This window comes from Neovison vison, chromosome 1 (assembly GCF_020171115.1).
Source record: "Neovison vison isolate M4711 chromosome 1, ASM_NN_V1, whole genome shotgun sequence".
NCBI classification, from domain to species: domain Eukaryota; kingdom Metazoa; phylum Chordata; class Mammalia; order Carnivora; family Mustelidae; genus Neogale; species Neogale vison.
This window is the reverse complement of record NC_058091.1, coordinates 62,999,493-63,023,169: the sequence shown is the minus strand read 5'-3', so window position 1 is coordinate 63,023,169 and position 23,677 is coordinate 62,999,493. Positions and strand designations below refer to the sequence as shown.

Sequence of the window (23,677 nt, the reverse complement as noted above, 5' to 3'; positions counted from 1 at the left end):
ATAATTTCTTTACCTGCCCACCAATTCCTAGTTTTGTTTCTCGGTAAACTTCTTATAGTCACTCTGCTATAAAAAAAGAAATGCGGGGAGAGAGGGGAAGGTTGTGAAAGGGATGAAGGGAACTGGCAATGTTGGTCAGCAAAGCACTAAAGTCAGAGCTCAGAGAATTCTGTGCTATTTGTTCCTGTTCTTGCCACCTCCTCTTCTCTTCTCATGCCCAGAATGTTGGCTGGGGTGGGCAGAGAGAGTACCCATAGTGCTGGCAGAGGAACATCCAAGGCTTCAAGCTTCACCACCCCCACTTTTTACTTCCCTGCGTGAGGAGTCCAGACTTGCCTTAATTCATCATCCCAATCACGTCTATGAAAGCACAGCAATAAGCAGGGCAAAGCAACTGCCTTACCCGAAAAAGCTGGCTATGTTTTCTAAACATCCACTATGTGCTTTTGCTGCTCTAGACATCATGAGATCACGAAATAAAAAGAAACCTGAATTTTATTCAGTTTGCTTACAATACTGTCGAGATGTAAATCTATTGGAAAAGCAGCTAAACAATGACATAAATGTGCAAAGAGCAACCTAGTGCGAAACACATACAAAAGTATGGGTAGGAAACCAATTCAAGTCTCAGATTGAGGGTGAGGTTGTTCAAATTAGATTTCCAAATCTACAAAAGTTGATTCATGTTCTGAAAAAGAGGGAGGATGGAAGTTAGGGGAGGGTACTGCAGATAAAGAAAGTAGCACAATGAGAGGATACTGACACAGAACAAGTAACTGAGAAACAGAAAACAGATTTGTTGGGTGGGAACACAGAGTCCATGTTAAGAGAATAATCAGAAACAAGACTGCGAAATGTGGGGGTGAGTTGGTAGGTAACCTGAAGGCTGGTAGACAGGAATACACAGATTTGATAGGTCTGTTGCTGGGGCAGGCATTTTATGAGAATGCTATGCTTTACCTCCCAAAGTGTCAACTAAATTAAATTAGAAACTACTGACCTATTTCCTTATTTAGATTGTCTACCACTTCCTGTTTATTGTCAAATTCAAAAATTAGAAATTTTACCTCTGAAGGACAGAGAAACTTGTGAGTTTACTTCTAAAGTGAACCATGATCATCTTTACAAATTAAGAGAAATGCCTTAAGTTGAGGTACAGTGCTTTAAAGAAAAATTATTAATATGCGTGCTCACTTTATCTGATTTGACTCACCTGAACAACTTCAAAAGTATTAACTAGCATACTCAGTGTAATTCAAAGAAATTCAAAGAAATCCTTGTTGTTCGAAATTTTTAAAGTAGTATGGTAAAATCATGACATTAGGCTAGGACCCATCAATGTACTGATGACAAATGAAGGCCTGAAGTGCCAATTAACTAGTGCAGGAGGTTTCGGATGCCTATCATGAACAGGGATGTGAGGGAAACAAATAAGAATAAATTAATATTTGCTCTCAAGTTGCTTGCCATTCTTCAAGCAAAAGATATACACATGAACAGGAGGCTGTATACAAGTTGTATGCAAATGCAAACATATAGAACAGTGTGGGAAAACTACAGGAGGATTATCTTGTTGGGATAATTAGGGAAAATTAAGAAGCAGGATGTCAAATTAAAGCAAAACAAAACAAAGCAGCAGTAGTATATTATAAAGTTTCTGAATTATTATTGCAAATATGTCTCTAGTTCCATGGAAGACAATAGAACATTACAGAGATGTTCTTGATGACTCAGATTACTTAGATAAGTATTATATTATGTTTGGGATAAAGATTATAAAGGAAACCAAAGGACTTTAAGAGATGAGTTAGTCTGGGGCACCTGGGAGTCGCTCAGTCGGTTAAGCGGCTGCCTTTGGCTCAGGTCATGCTCCCAGAGTCCTGGGATCGGGTCCTGCATCAGGCTCCCTGCTCCACAGAGAGCCTGCTCCCTCTGCCTGCCGTACTGCCTACTTGTGCTCTCTATCTTTCTGTCAAATAAGTAAATAAACAAATACATCTTTTTAAAAAATGAGTTAGTTTGCATCTTATCTCAATATAGAAATGAACTAATCATGAAAAAGATTTGTTCTGGATACCAAGGAAGAATAAATAAAATCTCAGTAACAACGTGGAGAATGTACAAGAAAAATCCAGACAGAGTTAACCAAAAGTCTAAATCAAAAAATATTTTTGAAAGTAATACACAAACTTGTCAGCAAGTAATCTGACTCCCACTCTTAGACCTCCGTGAAACCCAATACTAAGTTTTGTAGCATGTGACAGACTACTCTTTTATTTCCTTGCTCCTTTGCTCATTTCCCTCCAACGCCCTAAGCAGCTACCACAGGCTTCCTCATTACCTTTCTTGTACTCTACAAAGTCATCCTGGCTGATCTTTTTCATATCTATGGCATAAGCCACTGCTTCTGTTTTAAGGAGATCCAAACCATGTTTTCATGAACTTTCTCCCAAGTTTCAGTCCTCTTTAGCTAATAAGCAGGACCTCAAAAAGGTGAGATGAATGAACTCACTTTAGAGGAGATCTTGACTAACTTTGCTTTAGCAAATAAAACGATCTATTACGATGTTCTTTGTTTTTATATAAATGTTTCACGTAAAAATCGTTTTGAATTGTATCCCTTTATTTTTTTAAAAATTTTTATTTATTTGAGATGAGATAGGCAGAGGGAATAGCAGGCAGGCACAAGGAGAAGCAGGCTCCCCGATGGTCAAGGAACCCGATGCGGAACTTGATCCCAGGACCCTACGATCTGACCCGAGCCGAAGACAGACTCTTAACTGACTTAGCCACCCAGGCATCCCATATCCCTTTATTTTAATAAAATTATTAATAAACTTAGCAGACTACTAAAAATAATCAGTTATCTAAATAAATGTAGCAGGGGCGCCTGGGTGGCTCAGTGGGTTAAGCCGTTGCCTTCGGCTCAGGTCATGATCTCAGGGTCCTGGGATTGAGTCCCGCATTGGGCTTTCTGCTCAGCAGGGAGCCTGCTTCCCCCTCTCTCTCTCTGCCTGCCTCTCCATCTACTTGTGATCTCTCTCTATCAAATAAATAAATAAAATCTTAAAAAAAATAAAAATAAATAAATGTAGCATAAGAACCTTTTTTAAGTTTTATTTGCAAAACATTTGAAGACATCTGCCTGAAGGACATAGGCAAAGAGGACTTGCAGCTGTTAGATTCTGAATGGACTCACACTACTAGGGGCCAACTGCAAGCACGTATGGGCCTCTCAACATGGTCTGTAAAAGTCAAGTAGTTTCAAAGAAGAAATGTGGGGATTTAGAGTATTTTAGATATGTTAGAAGTCAAAGACATGAACATGGAAGTGAGATAATAAGTTTTAATCATATAATACTTAGAAAGTAGAACATAGTGCTTACAAACAGGACTACTTAAATCTTAACTACCATTTACCAGCTGTGTGATCTTGGAGAAGTTACTTACCCTTTCCGTGTCTTCATTTTAAAAACAGGGATTATAAACTGTACCCACATTGAGAATTAAATGAATTAATACTAGTAAAGGGGTGAAACAGTAGCTGGCATATAGTCGGCACTACACAACAGTATGTGTTATATTGTTATTATTTTATTATTATTATTATAGTATTAAAGTTAGTGATAAGCAAAAATACTTAAAAAAAAAAAAAGATAAATTTATGCTCGCTCATTCAATAAATATTCATTCAACAAATATTTACCCCAAAATGTGTCTGGGATACGATCATGAACTCAACAGGAACAGTTACCCTGTTAGAGTGTTGGAGCTTAGGAGAAAAGATTTAAGTTTACCAGAAGGGCAGGAGCCAGGTCTCTTTCACTCAGCTCTAAACACTCAGTGCCATGGATGCATACACTGGTGTTTAATAGTGATTCCTGAATTAATGAATAATGTTATTATAGAATAGTAAATAGGAAAAAAATATATTTTGAATATACAGTGAGCAGGATTCAATAGTACCATCCCCTAAATAAAATGGTATAGCAATGCTACAGCTACAGGGTTACTGACCTTCAAGGAATTTGTTCACAAATCTTTACGAATTCATTAATTCTAGAGTAACATAAAATCATACATCTTCTTATTAATGAAATGGGAATAACAATACCTGACAGGCTTATTATAAGGATTAAATGAGATCCTGTGTTAAACAAGAACCACAAAGCTGCAATGAGATGCTGATGGCAACTTGTAGGCTTGACTATTCTAGCTCCAAGAGTCACTCCTCAGCTAAGATGCAATCACACTATGTATGGATGACTGTGGGGACTGCCTGCAAATAGCTAGCAAACCCCTTAAATTAAACATGCAAATGCTTCTGGGTTTACCCAACATCCAAGGTTCAAATTTTTGGAGGCTATCCTAATTTCAGGGAAGTGTTATACTTCCACATCCACCTTGCCTTGCTAATGGTCTCAAGAATATTTCAAAAAAACTCTGAGGTCTTAAGTGAAAATACCTAAATCTCTATGACAACACTGCAATTTACCATTGACCGTGAAAGAACATTTCAAATATAATGAAGTCTGCAATCTTCATTGTCAGTGAATGGCCTCATTCAGAAACCACCATCAAGTCTGCACAAGCTTTAAGGCTACCCAGCTGTTACTTACTCTCAAGCTTTGAAATCCCCACGGAATCTTGCTAACACAGATGGACTGAGCATGGCATCTCACTGAGCACATCCAAAATTCAGCACAATGTCTCCCCACAAAACTATAGAATCCTCCTCACTTCTCTATTTGTTAATGGTTACCACCATTCTGTAAGCTACATAAACATTAAAATCATCCTTTATTATCGTTTTTGGTGGTACACTGCATTTCAGGAGGACAAATCCTCTAATTCCATAGTAAAAGGGTGAAACAAATGGCATTACTGATAGGATCAAAGGATTGGGGGCAGTTATTATTAACTTCATGCAACAAAAATAATAAAAGATATAAATCTAGGCTTAGAAGAAATATGGAGAGATTTTTGCTATTAAAGCCAAGATCCTATAAATTTTGAGTATTCTCATAAAGCAGAGCTTGTCTGCATGAAACTTATTTGATCACCCTCTTAGAACCAGGTACTTTGCTGCATGTTTACACTTCACTTTGGTATTATGAAAACTTCTGATATTATCTGGTATTATCCTCAGTCTACAAATGAGGAAATGGGAGTCTTCAAGAGAGGTTAAGTTACTTGTTCAGGGTAAGAGAGTTAATAAGTACCAAGTAGAGATTCAAATCTAGAATCGTCACATTCCTATTTTGACTATACTGTACTCAATACTTGTTGACATAGACTATTGTAAAAGTGTTACAATTAAATATTTTTCTATGAAATACAATTAAGTGCCCTAAAAAATACAAATTCTTTTTTTTTTTAAGACGGGGAGAGAGAGAAGAAGGGGGAGGGGCAGACAGAAGGAGAGGGAGAATCTTAAGCAGGCTGCAAGCCCAGCAGAGCCTGAAGGGGGGGGCTCTATCCTACATGCCTGAGATCATGGCCTGAGCTGAAATCAAGAACCAGATGCTTAACCAACTGAGCCACGCAGGTGCTCCAAATATGAACTCTTCTAAATCAACTATTAAAAAATACAGTATCAATTAACACTTGAGTTTAAACAAACCTCTGATCCTTCTAGTCATAAATGAGACATGAAGAAAAATCAATAATACTTAGTTTCTGGCCAAAAATTTCTCTTTCCAAGGATATAGAGATATCTATTTCTACATACAACATTTGACATAATTATCCATGGACAAGAAGCAATAATCACTCTAAGAACAGTATTTTGAGCTATTTTTCATCCAACACAGTATATCATCCGATTGTGTGGATTGGGTCTCATATCTACTTATGCAAACTCAGCCTGGATACAAAAATTCAGAAACACAAAGACACCAAATCAGCGCTTCAAAGTAACATTAAAAGCTTTTAGTCAATGGAACACCTGGGTGCTCAGTCAAGCATCTGCTCAGGTCATGATCCCAGGGTGTTGGATTGAGTTTCACATCGGGCTCCTTGCTCAGCTGGGTGACTGCTTCTCCCTCTGCCAACTGTTCCCCCTGCCTGTGCTCTCACTCTCTCTTCGACAAATAAATAAAGTCTTAAAAAAAAAAAAAAAAGATTTTAGCCTACTAAAAGATTCATGACACTGATTATTTATTTTATTTTTTTTTAAGATTAATTTATTTGAGAGCGAGCGAGCAAGAGGGGGATGCCTGGGTGGCTCAGTTGGTTGTGCATCTGCATTTGGCTTGGGTCATGATCCCAGCGTCCTGGGATAGAGCAACCTGCTCAGGAGGGAGTCTGCTTCTCCCTGTCTCTCCCCTAGCTTGTGCTCTCACTCACTCTCTCTCTCCGAAATAAATAAAATCTTAAAAAGAAAGAGAGAGAAACAGGAAGAGAATGTGCATGTGCACACATGCAGGGAAGGGACTGTGAGAGGCAGTGGGAAAAGAAGAGAAAATCTTAACCAGAGTCGGCACTGAGCTCCAGACCGAGTCAGGACTCCATCCCAGGACACTGAGATTATGGCCTGAGTGGAGACCAAGAGTCCCAACAGTGATTATTTTAATAGAAGACAACCGGAAGTAGTGCTTCCTGTAGATTAAAACTACTATTTGATTAAATTATGACTTAGAAAGTACGATTATCTCAAACTCAGATTATTTTGGAGCATTGTTTCTGCGATTTTCCAAAAAATTAGGATATCTGAATTAAGTGTCTATAAATTCAGCATAACACTCACAGCCAACAGAAACTGCTTTTAACTTAAATTCAATTAGCCAAAATATAGTATATCATTAGTTTCAGATGTAGTGTTCAATAATTCATCAGTTGCATTTAACACCCAGTGCTCATCACATCATGTGAAACTGGTCTTAATTCATTTTAAGTCACAACTTTTTCAGCCCCTTCTAAACCTATTAAATAATGTACAAAGTAAAAAATCCAGTACATATAAGGCAGGCAGAGCCAGCACACAGAAAACAGTGAATAAATGTAAGCCAGAATTATTATTCCAATACTGGTGCTGATACTGAGGTTTTGGAATTAGAACTGTATTTTGCAGACAGTAGATGGTCCTTTATTCTCATCCTACCTTCACATCCTCCAAGGTGACTACTTCATACATTTCCCTCATCCTGCAAAACTGTTTTCAAAAAAATTTGCAGTTTTGAGGTATACTTTATATACCATAAAATATAACCATGGGTAAGTGCATGATTCACTGAATTTTAAGAAAATTCATGGAGTCGTGCATCATCATCACAACCCAATGTCAGAACTTTACCATCACCCCATTTTCCTCCAGTGTTTCCACTCCTACCCTGACCTTAGGTAACCACTATTCTGTATAGGCACATATTCCTTTGTATCTGGTTTCTATCACTTACCATGTTTTTGACATCAATCTTTGCTGTAGTATTTTGTAATTTGTTCCTTTTTTTTTTTTTTACAGAATCATGTTTCACTATATGGATATACCATGTTTTGTTTACCCATTCATCATATGATGGGCAGCTAGACTGCTTTCCAATTTTTGACTGCAATGAATAAGGCTGCTAACAGACATTTACAATTCTTCATTTGTAGACGTTTTCATTTCTTTTTTTTAAAGATTTTATTTATTTATTTGACAGAGAGAGATCACAAGTAGGCAGAGAGGCAGGCAGAGAGAGAGGAGGAAGCAGGCTCCCTGCTGAGCAGAGAGCCCGGTGTGGGGCTTGATCCCAAGACCCTGAGATCATGACCTGAGCCGAAGGCAGCAGCATTTTCATTTCTTTTGAGTAGATCCCTTTGAGTGGAACTGCTAATTCATATGATAAGCTTATGTGTAACTTTTTAAGAAACAGCCAAACTGTTTTCCAAAATGGCTATACCTTTTACATTTCCAAGGGCAGTGCAGAAGGGTTCCAGTTTCTCCACAATACCATGTAATGTCAGTCTTTTTAATTATAGTCATTCTGGTGGGTGTGATAGCATCATTGTGGTTTAATCTGAATTTCCTTAATGACTAATGATGTTGAACACCTTTTCATATGCTTATTGGCCATTTACACTGTCTCCTTTGGTGAAATACCCATTAAAATCTTTTGCTCATTTTTATTGGTTTTTTCCCTTTATTACAGGTTGTAAAATTTATATATATATATATATATTCTAGATTAAAGACCTTTACAGTGTTTGTAATATGCAACTACTTTGTGCCAATCTGTGGCTTGTCTTTTTACTTTCTTAAGTAACCTCTGAGGTGCTGAAGTTTTTAAACATTTTAATGAAGTCTAATTTGTCAGTATTTTCTTTTATGATTCATGCTTTTGGTGTCATCTAAGAACTCTGCCTAACACAAGGCCATAAAGATTTTCTCTAATGTCTCCTAGAATTTACAGTTTTAGATTTTATAATTAAGTCTATGATCTATTCTGAAAAAATTTTTGTGTATGGTGTGAAGTATATACAATAATATGTCCAAGTCCATTTTTTTAAAACATAAAGATATCTAATTGTCCAAGCACCATTTGTTGAAAAGACTATACTTCCCTCATTAAACTGTCCTAGAACTTTTTAAATAACCAGGTAATCATAAATAAGGGTTCATTTCTGGACTCTCATTTCTGTTCTATTAATTTTTGTGCTTAGTCTTTTTTCAAAAATTTTTTTCTGATGGGCAACAGTTTCATTTTTAAAAAATATTTTTATTTCTTTTTCATACAGAGGGAGAGAGAGAGAGGCAGGCAGAGGGAGATGCTGGCTCCCCACTGAACAAGGAGCCAGAAGCAGGACTGGATCCCAGGACCCTGGGACTATGACCGGAGCCAAAGGCAGACACTTAACTGACCTAGCCACCCAGGTGTCCCTCATGCTTATTAGTCTTATTCCAACCACACTGTCTTGATTACAGTAGATTACAGTAAATTTTAAAATTAGGTAGGGCAAATCTCCTATTTTATGTTTTCAAAATTGTTTAGGCTACTCTGGGTCCTTTGTATTTCCTTATAAATTTTAGGCTCTGCTTTACAACTTCTACAAAAATATCTAGTAGGATTTTAATAGGGATTCTACTGTATCTACAGTTAAGTTTGGGGACAACTGCCATCTTAACAACATCAATCTTCCAACCTATGAACACAGACTATGTCCCCATTTATTTATTTACAGATTTATTTATTTATTTGAGAGAGAGAAAGCAAGAGCAGGAGGGCGGAGGGAGAGGGAGAGATACTCAAACACACTCCGCAATCAGCATCGAGCACAATGCGGGGCTTCATCTCCCAGGCCTGAGATTGGGAACTGTGCTGAAACCATAAACTGGATACTTAACCAACAGTGCCACCCAGGCACCCCTTCTTATTTATTTAAATCTTCAGTATCTCTTAGTAATGTCTGTAGTATAAAAATTTTGGTGCTTTTTTAAAAGAGATTTTATTTTTAAGTAATCTCTATATTCATTGTGGGGCTCGAACTTACAACCCCGAGATCAAGAGTTGCATGCTCTACCAGCTGAGTCATCCAGGTGCCTCATCTTTTGTTAAATTTGTTCCTAAATATTTATTCTTTTTGATGCTACTGTAAATAGATTTTTGTTACTTTCATATTCAGACTGTTCCCACTACTAAACTGCTAATCTTGCCTGAGTTTGTAAAAAAAAGTAGAAACTATGAGGCTAGACTGTCCTAATTTTCCTCTACTGAACCTATGTACTTACTTAGTTCTATATCCATGCTCTTCCTCCTTCTCCCCTTTCAAAATTGAGGAAGGGATCCCTCTTCTGTTAAGACCATCCTGTACAGTCAGGATTCAGAACAATCTTGGCTTTTTCAATACTCTCTCTCCTCATCTTCCTTTCTTCCCTTGTTAATCTTAACAACTGAAATCATGCTGCAGTATTTTTAATACTCAAAAAAGTAACAAAAAGAGAATTCCTTTATATCCTCATATACCTCCAGCTTCTACCCCTTGTCTATTTTCTTCCATCTGCAAACATCTTTAAAAAGCTATCTACACACCCTATCCCTAATTCCTGGGCCATCCGGTTTCCCTTAAGTCACTCTAATCTGGCTTCCACCTCTACCAGTCCATGAAACTGGCTCATCAAAGTTACTGATGACCTTTAGACTACCAAACCAACAGCCATATTTCTGCCCACATCTTCTCAACCCCTGGGCCAAACTCAATACAGTTAATATTCTTTTCTTGAAATAACTCACATTACTTAGGATCCATGACATAATCCAATATACATCCCTAATTTCCCTACAACCACTCTGTCCTTCTTAGCCTCCTTTCTAGAGGCCCTCCAGTTTCCCCAACTTAGAAATGTGCTGCACTCCTCAGGTTCTACTTCTAGTCAATCCTTCTTTCCTCTCTATAGTCTCTTGCTTCTTGTCCTCCCTGATTTTTTCATGGCTTTTAAGTATCACTAATAATATATTGGTAATCTTGAAACTGACATCTCCAAACCAAATATCTCTGATCCTCTCTGAGAACCTATGACTAAAAAAAACAAACAAAAAAACTTCTGAATTTACCATTACCTCTCCACCAGAAAACAAAACAAAACAAAACAAAAAAGCCTCTCTTCTATCCATTCGATAATGGTGACTTCCAGCAGTATCTCTTGAGTTCTCCCTTCTCTCCCTTATGCTCATTACCCAATCCATTATCATGTCCTCCTAGTTATGCTGCCTCAAAAAATCTGAAATATGTCCTCTCCTCTCAATCCCATTGCCACTTCACTAATCTAAGACATCATCATCTCCTATCTGAGTTACTGCATATCCACTGCCAATCTGTTTGTCCCGTATTCTCTTCTCTACACAGCAGGGTAATCTTTAAAAAAATGTAATTCAGATGATGCTACTCTCTTAATAAAAACTCTTCATAATTTCATACCCAAACTCCTCATCGCTGTGTACAAGGCCCTGCAGTATGTAGTCTCTACCATGTCCATGCACCCCCATCAAGGTGCTCCAGCTTCTCATTTCCCCAGGCACATTAAGCCCTTCAAGCTTCAGGCCCTTCACGTGCTTTCCCTCTCTGTGAAACATCTCATTCTCTCTCCCTTATCTCTGTCCATGTCTCCTCAGAGGAACCTTCCCTTACAACTAAGTAGGTCCCTGGAGTGTGCAATGATTTTATATTAACCATACACAGTTCTTTTAACATCAACATTAATGTTAACATTAACATAATCCATGAAGGCAGGAAAGATTTCTGAGTTTTTACCACTGCTGTAGACACACACCCCTGAATAAAAATACACACACACACACACATATATACACACACACATACAGGTGTATATTAAATAGTGGCCATCAAGAAGTAGTAATGAAAATATATAAAACTGACTTAAGAAAGATGTTACATTTAGCACTTCACAGGTCCGCTCTTCTTCAAAACTTTAATATAGAGGTTCATGGGATGTGCTTGACTAAACTGGGGGAAGGCTAGCAACCTCCAATTATAGGCACAATTTTGTGAACTGTGTTTTCTAAGCAGATGTCTAGTATGTGCACCAGAAATTCAAAGGAAACTGCAATCCAAAAACGTCAGAAGATAAATAATCTAATAAATGGCTTCATCATTTAACAAGGTAGACTCAAATTCAACAAGAAGTCAGTTCTTGAAATAAAGATACAATATTTTGGGGGGATGCCTGGGTGGCTCAGTCAGTTAAATGTATGCCTTCAGCTCAGATCATGATCCTGGAGTCCGAGGACTGGACCCCACCTAGGGCTCCCTGTGCAGTGGGAAGTCTGTTTCTGCCTCTCCTTCTGTCCCCCCAACCGCACCTTGTGTTCTCTATCTTGTCCTCCCAAATAAATAAATAAAATCTTAAAATATATATAGTATTTTTTAAGACCTAAGTCCTATAATCTACTAAATCTCAATGAAACTTAGTGTACGGTATGAACTTAAAAAAAGATTTCTGAGCCAAAGTTATTATGTCCTGATTTTTATGTCATGCCTATATATACAACCCACCAGACATGGATTCTTTATATAGAAGTAAAGGAGGGAAAAGATGAATGAAGATTTAAATCTATCACAGGAAAGGCTATAGAAAATGAAACATACATGAAGGAAAACGAGAAATGTCAAGTCTTATCACCCATGTCAAATTTTCACTGGCCAAATAGCTGAAGAATTAGGAACCACGGACCTTACAACCCTTTAATTAGTTCCTGCTCGTGTGTGTGTGCGCGTCTGTGTATATACACTCATGTATATATACACATATAGTCATTTCAGCATTCCAGGCTGAGATTCTCTTCAAAAGAATGTAACAAAGTAATGTGTTAAAACCATGGAGCAACTAATTTCAAGACTGTGTTCTGTTCTTAAAGGTGTGGCTGGCTAGAAGGGCCATTTTGACACTACAACACAAGGCCCATTTTGACACTATAACACCTTTGAAAAACCCAATCCAATCACTTCAGGCTGTGAGAAGAAAAATCCAAGACATTAAGTGATCTGTTCAAGTCACAAGGCTAGCTAAAGACAGGACCAGAATTTGCCTCCCATGTTTAGTGCTCCTTATTACCAGCCTCTCTCTTACAGCTCCATCAAAATCCTAAGCATGAGCTCCCCAAATACTGAGACTCTAACTCTAGACTATTAATTTAAAAGACTAAAACTAGCATAATATGATATAGGAAAAATAAACTTAAAAAGTAAGTATGACACTACAAAAAGCCATTAAGTAGGACTTCTCTCACTAACAGTATGCTGTTTTTCAATCATGTACAGAAAGTGTCTGATTAAAGGCAAGATTTTTGTAGTTTGTTATAATTATTTTAGTGATTCAGAAATTACAAATAAGAAATCACTACCCCAAAATAACAAACCTGACATTTACTTGTATTACCTTTATAACTTTCAATAACAAATGAAACTCTGCTTCCCTATTTTAATATTATCACTAATGAGTAGATCTTATAATTGAACAAAATTAGAAAGACAAAATGGTTTCTATTTCACTGTTGTCATTTTTCACCCATTAAATTAATGTGTTATTCAAATATTCTACCAAGATGTTGTTCAACACAAATGACCTTAAAGATTTCTTGAGCTTCATGAATAGGGGTACATTGGTTATAACCTTCAATGAAAGAACTGTTAGTACTAGAACCTTTTATCAAGCTGTTATGCAAAGTCTATATGAAGTTTTAAAATATTTCCCCAAATGGAGGCTTTAAGTAAAAGCTAAGAAAACATACTCATTAATGTAGTAGCATACTTTCCATAATCTTAAAAAAATAAATTACTTCTGATTGTTAAGTCAATAAATATTTATTCTTTGCTCAGCAAAGGGCAAAATTCCTCATGATTAAATTCTATGAACCAAATTTTTCTCCGCCCAGTCCTGTTCCCCTCTCCTGTGGAGCACAATTCTATAAAGCTTTAGTTCATTCACTTTGTCTGTTGACACACTGTCTCCAAAACAAACCTTCACACTCAGCACCAGTCTTACTCGACTATTCCAAAACCAGTGTAATGAATATACTTCAAAATGTCTGTCTGACAGTTGTAATGTAAATTGTATCTCTGTATGCACAGGATACCAACTACAAGATCTTCTTCCTATTTCTCTTAAGTGGCTGTGCCTCAAGACAGCAGCATACATATAACTATTCACTATGCAAAGAGGAAATCCATACATAACTCAAAATCAAACAATCTTAAATCTCTGCTCTTCAGAAGAACTATGGGCAAACCAATCACATGAACAGTGAAAGGAAAAAGTTGAAAGGTAGAAAAGAATAATGGTAAAGGAGAGATGCTTTATTCACTAACAAATTATTTAATTTCTCTATCACATTCCTGTTAATAAATAAAAAATAATATCCACTTCACTGGTTCTTGTAAGAATCAAATGAGTTCTTGCATGAAAATGACTTGCCCAGTGAAAGGCACATAACACACACTCAATAAATGCCAGCTCCTTCCTCCTTCAGTCCTCAGCCCTCTGTTCTTTGTTCTTTATCCTCATTCCCCCAGATGACTCAGCCTTCTCATGATTTTTATTAACAAATGCTGAAAGCTACTACATTAATCAAAGCCCTGATGTGTACACGCATGCTCACAGTGTAAGCAGCTGTCCATCCCCTGACCCTGAAATACTTGGGTGAGAAAGGCAGAGGAAGATGCCCAAATACCTGAATTTCACTGTAAGAACAAGTACTTGGTGTGGACAAATGTCCACGAGTTTCCAACTATCTCCTAGAGACTTCCACCACCACCTCAAAAGGCGGGAAATCAAAGTTACCAGAATCTTTTTTAAAATCGGGCTCTCTTTCTGCCCCTTTTCTAAGTGGTGAGTGGTGTCCAAGAGAGTCCAATCCTTGCTCTATTCTTCCCTCTAAGCATCACCCAGGCCATCAAGCCTACCTAATTTCTAGCCTCAATTTCGGTCCCACTGTTACCACCAGAGTCCAGGTGAGGATTTCTCAATCTCAGAACCACTGGCTGACATCTGGGCCCAGATACACCTTAGTTGTGGGGGCTCTCCTTGCACTGTAGGATGTCTAGCAGCATCACTGGCCTCTCTCCCCTAGATGCCAGTAGAACTGCTCCCTCCCTGCAAGTTACGACAACCAAAAAGGTCTCCAGACAGTGCCAAATGCCTCCGGGGAGACAAAATCATCCTCCCCACAATGTCCCCCAGTCCTGCATTTGAGCACCATGACCCAGTTCCTCACCACTTCATAAATGCAACAGAGAATGGATCCCCAAATTCATCTCCAGCTTCTTCCCTCTAACTCCAGTTGCACTGATCTCCTGAAAGTCTTGTAAAGCACAGCTTTTATGAGTCACTTCTCTTAAACTACACCTCCCTGTTACCTTTACAATTAGTTCAAAGCTCTCCACCCAGCCTTGATAATCTGGCCTCAATTCAACACTATCCAACAAAGCACCTCACAGAGTGTCTACCCAGCAGCCCTTCAGTAACTCAGACCTGTTCATCCAGATCTGTTTCCTATTCTACAGCTGTCACCTGGATCTGGATGCCCATTACCCTGCAACTGTAGGAGACCACTGCATGAGCCTCCTTCCGCTGACTCTACCTTTCCTCACTTTAGGTCAAAAGCCAACAAGTGGGGCACCTGGGTGGCTCAGTGGGTTAAGCCTCTGCCTTCGGCTCAGGTCATGATCTCAGGGTCCTGGGATCGAGCCTCGAATCGGGTTCTCTGCTCAGCAGGGAGCCTGCCTCCCTTCCTCTCTCTCTGCCTACTTGTGGTCTCTGTCAAATAAATAAATAAAATCTTTAAAAAAAAAAAAAAGCCAACAAGTTTCCACTACCTACTGAAATATGAAATCTTCTGCATGTTCTTTAGGGTCTTTCTTAATATAATATGGTCTCTTTCTAATTCTGTGTTCCATTATCCCTAAGACACACTCCAGCTTCAGCAAAACCTATCTGCTACTCCTTGAAAAGACTCCTACACTTTCTACCTTCCGTCATGTTTTCTGTCGGGAAGTCCTCCATCCCACTGCCCTCACTCCACACTAATTTAAAGTCCCATCTCAATTAAATCAAAGACACTTTCCTGATCATACCTCCTTCGTACCTCTCCTACATATTCACATGGTATTTTATGTTACACGTGTGTATTCGGGTAGTTTACAAGGTCCTTGAGAGATTCTCACTTCTCTTTCCATGTCCTGCAAATGCCTAGCCCAGTTAAGTAGCTGACTCAATACACTCGAGTTGACCCGAATGTTCCTCACTTAGAAAGCAACAGGCAGCTGTGTTTTCGGACAATCCCAAACACGCTTAAGAGAACTAAATCCATAGTCCCCTTTTGTCTCACATTTTATGTCTTAGGCAGATTTTTAAGTAAACTGCCTTCAAGATACCCAAAATACTATTTAGTATATACTACTCTAAGAGTTTTGTTTCAGGGAGGTACTAAAGCTTCTAACTCGTAACTGAATTCTGAATATTTATGCTATTTAAGCCCTTTCTTTATATTGAAAGGCAACCGGAATTTATTTTCAAATGTTAACAAAACTGAGCAAAATGTAAAAATAACTTGATTAAACATATGTCAAGCAAAGGTTAATTAATACTGATTTGTCTATCCTAAATAATATGCTAAAATTCCAAAAATCTTCTGGCACCATTAAAAAAAAGTAATAGTTTATTTCAGCTCCTCTCCACCCCAAAAACATAAAGGAACTAAAACTTGAAAAGTTTCGCCTTAATTTTAGTTCCTAAATGACTTGAAAGTATGTTTTTCAATTGCCAGGAAAAAGGGCAATAGCATTAATGAGCATGTCCTGACCAGACCTCTAAAAGTCTAACTCCAAAGCCATATGAGGTGAGCAAAGTCACCTCATTCTTAGCTGGGGTCAGCAAACTACAGTCCCGGTTTCATGCGCCCTTGAGGTAAGAATGGTTTTTACATTTTTAAAGGGTTGCAAAAACAAAAACAAAGAATAGTGGAGAGACACTGTGGCCCCCGAAGTCTAAAACATTTAATCTCTGTCCCTTTTCAATATTACAAAATTTTGAATCTCCCACAGGTTAGTATCTAAGATACCCAACTTCTCCTCCCAAGTTTTTTAAAAAACCAATATAAAACATTCAAGATTATGCAAAAGAGCAGAACTCATTCAACTAAGTCATAGTTAATGCACAGGCAAGTTCTAAAACAGAGAGACTTTTGTGGACATTTTTATACTTCCAGAATTTTTGTTAGAAGGAACCTGCCTGACTCTCACTCTTTAAATGACCACATCTGCACTTTAATAAGAGTGGAAGTGCCTGGCCCAAAGTCCCACTGCTGGTGAACAAGAAAATGGGGTCAAAGACCCGGGCCTCAAAGCTCCTGATTCAGTGCTCTCTGCAGTATACTACATTATACCCATGCATATGGCTTTAAGTTTTGGAGATGTGGGTAAGTGGCCTGGATCATCATAAAAATGAAAACTTAAAACCTGTTCCCAATATGCTGTTTAGATAGACTAGCAACCATGAATCATTAAACAGAGTAACAAGAATGTTCACTACATACACTAGATAAGAACTTCTAGGAAACCTCCTTTTTAAAAAACAGATGTGATAGACAAAGCTCGAAATTTACTCTGCTTGGTCCTCTAGTGCTACAGATCGGATTTAGGCAAATATGCACGTTTGAGTTCCAGCTGCTCAATACTTATCTCCCAACCCGAATCCACAAGTTCCACCGAATGTTACCGAATGGCAATGGAAAACTGTCCAGTTTACATCAGCCACACTAACTACAAGTTCTTTCCATACATATCTACTTGAAAACTACTCAAATTTTTGATCTCCCCAAGAATTCAGCTTCCTTAAGAAAACTGCTTCTTTGTGGCGTCTGCTGGCTAATTCAAGAATTTAAAAAAAAAAAAAAAATACCTATACCGGTAACTTTACGACTCTGCAGGAACCGAAGAGTCCTGTTATACACACCAGGATCTAGGATTCAAAGATATGGTCACAATCCAAGATCCTTCATCTGAAGTTGCTCTTCCAATGCTGAAAAACACATTCTGAGGGGCAGCCGAGAGATAATGGACTTGGTCTCTTCAGATTTAATACACAGACGTCCGCCCCCCCCAACCCCCACCATGTCCCTGCGTGACTTTTGTCCTCTAACAGCGACCCCTCCCCCTCGACCGCGGCACGAGTCTGGGCCGCCCGAGCACCTGCGGCCCCAGCCCGGGGGTACAAGCCTACTGCCGGCGCTGCTGGAAACGGCGCCCACCCCCCACTCCCGGAGGCGGACGGCCCGAGGCCGGAGCCGCCGGGAAGCGAGCGGTCGGCGTCCGGCAGAGCCCAGGACGCGTCTGGAGGCGAGGGCGGCGGCGTTACCTGGAGGACCACGTCGTTGGGCAGCTGCGCGGCCCGGAATAGCTCCAGCACCCGCCCGTTGGCCGCCACCTTCTTGGTGCTCTCGATGTCGCAGTAGGAGAAGAGATCCGAGTAGTATTTCTGCTCCGCATCGCTCAGCGTTAAGCCTTCCATCTTCGCCTCCGGCTCACGGCCGCCCCGCCCCGCATGCAAAACCTGGGACCCGGCCCCACGACCCCGGGACAGCGGGGGCTGCGCGCGGCCCGGCCTCCTCCTGGCCCCGCGAAGCAGCTGGGAGCCCCAACCCCGGCCTCACGCGCGCTGGGGGCGCCCGAGCAACAGGGCCCGGAGGTCGCGAGGAGGGGGCCCGACGGGGCTCGGCGCGCCGCCGCCTGCGAGGCCCCGCGCAGTCCCGGGCTCGGCTCGGCGCGCGGCTCGGGCTCGGGCTCCGGCTCGGAGGCCGAGGGGAGGGCACGGGCAAGGAGGCGGGGGCCGCGGCGGCGCGAGGCAGGGGCGGACTCCGCCCCCGCCCCCGCCGCGGGTTCGAGTCTCCCCGGCTCCCTGCAGCGTCCCCCACCCCTCAAGACTCCCCGCCTCGGCTTCCCCTTCCGTCCACGCCCCCGCAGCGGCGGCACTTCCCGGAAAGTTGTGGGGCTGCGAGTCTAAAGTTTCGGGGGCTCAGCTGAGCGTGGCCGCCGCTCCGCCTCCCTCCGCCGCCATTTACTGCGCCCCGGCCCGGCCCCCGACGCGCCCGCACCAACACTGACAGCGGCGGCCGCGCTCCAGACCCGGATGTGAGGCCGGGAAGAGAGAGCGCGAGAGGGAGAGAAACACCCACCGGGCTGGCTCGGCCGCTCCCGGGAGAGAGGGGCCGCAGCGCCCCCTGGTGGCCGGAGCCCCGCGGCGGAAGGCCGGGCGGCTCGTGGGTGTGGGGGGCGGAGGGAGAGGAGGAGCTGAGACCCCGGGGACGCGAGGACTAGGGGCCCACAGCAGCAGCTCCTTAACACCAAGGAAACTTACATACCCGTTGCTGTTTAGATTGTTTCGAAGCTTCTGACACTAAAGGTTTAATAAACATTCTTTGAAAGAGGAACATTGTTCAGGTTATTACTATTGTATCTGTTTGTACCTTCTAGATGTCAGATGTTACTGAGAATAAATGCAGTATTTCTATGTGCTCCAAAGAGCTATGAAGATTCAGTCTATCTGGGAACTCTCATACTGACACTAACATTAAGGCTTAACTCCCACTCTTGTTCGAAAACGTGTCGACCTGAGAAACAAAATTTGCTGAATAGAGAGAAAAACTGGCAAAGTTTTCTTCTATGTAAAAGGTCGTCCCGGCCACCGGGAACTTAGAGCCACAGATACATACCATCAACTTTGTAACCTGGTGTGGGCCCTGGGCTGACCTCAGGGGCTCCTGGCCCCTCAATTTCTTCCTTTTCAAAAATCATGCACTGTTCTGATCGGCACCCACCTGAGAGGGGAGAGTCGTTAAGATAGCTCAAGTAGAAGAGTTTATACTTAGCAAGTACAAATTATTTCAAAAACAGTGCTGAGGCTCTTTGTTGCACAGATTTTTTCCATTTTGGTTTTTATTTTATCTTCTGTGTGTTGCTCCTTAGAGTTCTGATCCTACAAATGGCCCATGGGAGGAAATCATTACAGGTTCCCAATCCTTTACCCATAATTCCAGAATCAAAAAGCACTGAAAACCCAAAAGTCTTTTTGCAGCACTTCGGCAGCAAAACCTGCCCTGTTTCATTTGGAGACAAAAATCTTAATTCACATGAAGCTATTTATAGTCTTATTTGTGCCATATAGAGTCAATCTTTACTCATTTTACTCCAGACCTTAATGGGATGTTAGTACACAGTTCCAGGCTTTTTAAAGTTATTACCTTTTTAAAATATATATATATATATATATATATATATATATATATTTTTTTTTTAAAGATTTTATTTATTTATTTGACAGAGAGAGATGGTGAGAGAGAAACACAAGCAGTGGTAGTGGGATGGGGAGAAACAGGCCTCCTGCTGAGCAGAGAGCCTGACAGGGGGCTCGAATAAAGGGCTCTGGGATCATGACCTGAGCCGAAGGCAAACACTTAGCAACTGAGCCACCCAGGCACCCAAGATATTTTATTTTAAATAATTTTTTACCTTTCTTTAAAATATAGATAGATACACACGACTATGGAGCAGTAAATACCTTCTAACTTGATCAGTAGCATTTTTGGTATAGAAAAAAAAAAAAATATATATATATATATATATATATATCACACCATTAAGCTCAAGTTGCCTCACCTCTGCTGTAGGTAACCAGACCCCACAGATGGCTTATCTTCCAAAAGTGTAGATAGGAGGAGCACAGTGGGTTAGGGATTGGATCTCAGCAGTCTTCAGCAGGGAGCCTGGGTAGTTCAGTGGGTTAAGTGGCTACATTTGGCTCAGGGGATTGAGCCCCACCTCCGACTTACTGTGGACTCTGTTTCTACCTCTCCCTCTGTCCCTTTCATGCTGTCTCTCTCTCTCTCTCAAATACATAAAATAAAATTTTCTTTTTCTGCATCTTTTTCTCCACCACCTTTCTTGGCCTTGAAGGTCTTTTCTGCCCCAGGGCCTTTGTTCCTGCTACCTGAAATACTCTTCCCACAGACTTTTTTCATGACTTGTTCTCTCACACCATTCAGGTCCTTATTCATTTGTCACTTACCCCAGAGAGAACTTCCTCTCAACACCTGATGCAAAACAGCCCTACCACCATGCTCTATCCCCCCAACTCTGAATTATTTTTCTTTATAGTCCTTTTCACTACCTGACATTAAAGTATACATCTGTTTACACTTTTAATAGTTATTGAGTGCTTACTATGTTTCAGGCACTGTTCTAAAACTTTATGCTAATTACCACATTAATCACAACAATCCTATGAAGTAGGCACTTAGTATTTTTATTGGACAAATAAGGAAACTGAGCCACAAATGAGTTAAATAACTTACAAGTCACATTGCTATTAAGTGCCTGGATCTGGGATTTAAAAACCCCAGGAAATCTCAATTCCGAAATCGCTGTTTTATAGAGCTTTTCTTACTTGTTTATTAAGTCTCCCCAACTACCACCCCTGTATTTACCAGAAAATACTTGCTCATTGCCGTGGCTCGAACACCTAATATCTGGCACATGATGCTCACCAAGAGTTATTTGTTGTATGAATGAATGAGCAAATGAACTAATGATGTGATGAGCAAATCAGTACTCTAATCTCCTAATTTGGCTCCCTTAATTCCAGCAACTTTCAACCCTACTCCTCTTTAGCAACATAAAATACTTGCAGGATTGTTTCCCTTCCAAGTTCTGGAATTCTGAGATTTCCTTCTCAGTCCATAAGGACTTTTACTCTCACTTCCCAGTCCTTGAATAAACCTGGTCCTTCTAACCTGCAGGTTCTTATTTCCCAATCCCAACACATATTTCACACATTCAAGGGTACATTGAGCACTTTGGACCAGTACAAAATTGCATGATCTTGTCCTTGAGATCATCCATCTAGGGATCTCCTAGTCATGACATGTCAAGGACACCGGGCTAGCACCCTGGATTCCCTCATGCATTGTCCTTCCCCACTACTCCTTGCCAGATGCTAAACTCGAACTGGCTACAACATATGAGTTACTGGACATTGTGGAGGACTCTTTCTATGGTCCCAATGTTCTGTGAGGCCTTCCTGATGTAATAGGATAGAGTGGGAATTTTCCTGTTGATGAGCAAGACCAAGCAGAGAACAAAAAGTTGCCCATACCACATGAACCCCTATACAGAAGTGTTTACTTAGAAGCATCGAAATGGGCCCTGTCGCCAGCAACCACTGCCTCAGCCCCAGACCCACTCCCCAAGCTCGTAAAGGAGTCCTCAACATCACTCATCTTGTGAAGAGCACAGGGGTTGTGTGAGCGTCCTTCCAAACAAACACATATTCCCCCACAGAGTCAGGCGCTCATAAACACAGGGGAGCCCTGCTCTAGGCGAGCCTGTCTTCTGTATTCTGGGTGGGTTTGGTATTGGAGAGTTTGACAGTTTCACAAATGGAAGAGATTTTTCTCTCTATCTGTCCCTTAAATGTGTATTTCCAGGTATGAAAGGGGAAAAAAATACCATTTAACACATGCTCTTTGAGGTCAAGTCTAATTTTTTTTCCTAGTATACATTTCTAGACATATCAATTTTAAAAAGTGACATCATGAGAAAGTTATTTTAAAACAGATGGTCCATATTATATAGTTACAAATGTAAAGATGCTGGTTTTCAGGGAACGATCTAATAGTTGATTACTGCCAGCAAATGCATCAACTATCATTTAACTGGAAATCTCTAGGCTTTTAAAATAAATTGTATACAGTAAAATCCATTGTTTCTGGTAAACAGTTCTGTGAGTTTTGACAAATGCATATAGTTGTGTACCCATCACCAACATCAAGATCCAGGGCCTCTCTGTGATCCCCCCCAAATTCCTTTGCGGTGCCCCTCGACTCTGCCTCCACACTCAGCCCCTGGCAACCACTGATTTGATTTCTGCTTCTACACTTTTGCCTCTTCCAGAACGTCCTATATGGAATTCTGTGGTGGGTAGCCTTTTGAATCTGGATTTTTTTCATGTAACATAATGTATTTAAGATTCTTCCACATTCTTACTTCTTTAATGGTTCATTTTTTGAAAATTGCCACATAGTAATCTATCGTATGAATGATTGTAGCTTGTTCATCTATTCACCAGATGAAGGACATTTGGGTGTTTCCAATTTTCGGTGATTACTAATAAAGATGCTATAAACATGTATGTAAGTTTTTTGTGCAAACTTAAGTCTTCATTTTCTTCTTGGGTAAATACCTGGGAGAGGGATGGTTGGGTCATATGTTAAGTATATGTTTAACTTTAAAAAATGCCAAACTCTTCTCCAAAATGGTTATGCCAGCTTGCCTTCCCCCAAACAAGGTACAGAATTTTAGTTTCTCTATATCCTCACACACCATTCTAATGTCTTTCTAATGAACAGCACTTTCTCGATGTGATTTTAAGTTGCATTTCCCCAGTGACAGATGACATGGAGCACCTTTTCATGTGCTTGTTTTCCATCTGAATATCTTCTCTGATGAAGTGTCTATTCAAGACTTTTCCTGTGTTTTATTGGGTTATTTGTTTCCTTATGGTTGAGTTTTGAAAATTCTTTGTATATTTTTGATACAAGCCTTTGTCAGATGCATGATTTGCCAGTATTTACTACAGTCTGGGGCTTGCCTTCTTCTTCTTCTTCTTCTTCTTTTTTTTTTTTTTTTTCAGAATAGGATTGTTAGTCCAGCTCAGGGGTGATCATAAAAGACATTATTGAGGGGAGATCCATTGGAGAGAGTTTCATTTTAGTGCGTCTGGTCATTAACTTTGTATCAGAAGATTGCCCAAGATAAGAATATACATTTAAATCCATAAGAAGAATGGCAACTGGTTGGGCTGATAGGACAGGGACATGAAAGAAAGCAGTTTGGAAGATCAGGAAGGAGGTGGTCTAATGGAAAAACATGTAGTTGAACCTATGGAAAGTGGTGTGAAGTATGACTATCTTTGAATATCTTTGAGTTCATGACAACCCAGGGGATGAAATGGCCTGGCTAGCTGACGGCAGGTGGCCTCTGCAAACAGCCACCCCGGTGTTGACACACTGGCTTGGGAACCAAATAGCAACAATGGAAGGCATGTGTGGGCCCCACAGGATGGGTTTCCACTTACCAAGTTCAAATGTCCACCTGCCAGCAAGAACTGAGTGTAGCTCAGCTCAGCTTGGTG

The 23,677-nt window shown here is 40.4% G+C and overlaps 1 protein-coding gene across 5 annotated transcripts in view; it reads right to left on the bottom strand.

Moving 5' to 3' along the window:
* Window positions 1–18,598, bottom strand: part of REPS1 (RALBP1 associated Eps domain containing 1) — an 83,906-nt gene extending 65,308 nt beyond the window's left edge. For 3 of the 5 annotated variants that reach the window (XM_044247804.1, XM_044247813.1, XM_044247831.1), the window contains exon 1: window positions 17,849–18,252. In XM_044247804.1, the coding sequence (XP_044103739.1) occupies window positions 17,849–18,001 (153 nt within the window). In that variant the 5' untranslated portion in view covers window positions 18,002–18,252. Of the gene's footprint in view, window positions 1–17,848; window positions 18,253–18,584 lie in introns of those variants that run through there. The other 2 variants (XM_044247850.1, XM_044247822.1) reach the window with 2 other exon arrangements.
* Between the last annotated feature and the right edge of the window lie 5,079 nt (window positions 18,599–23,677).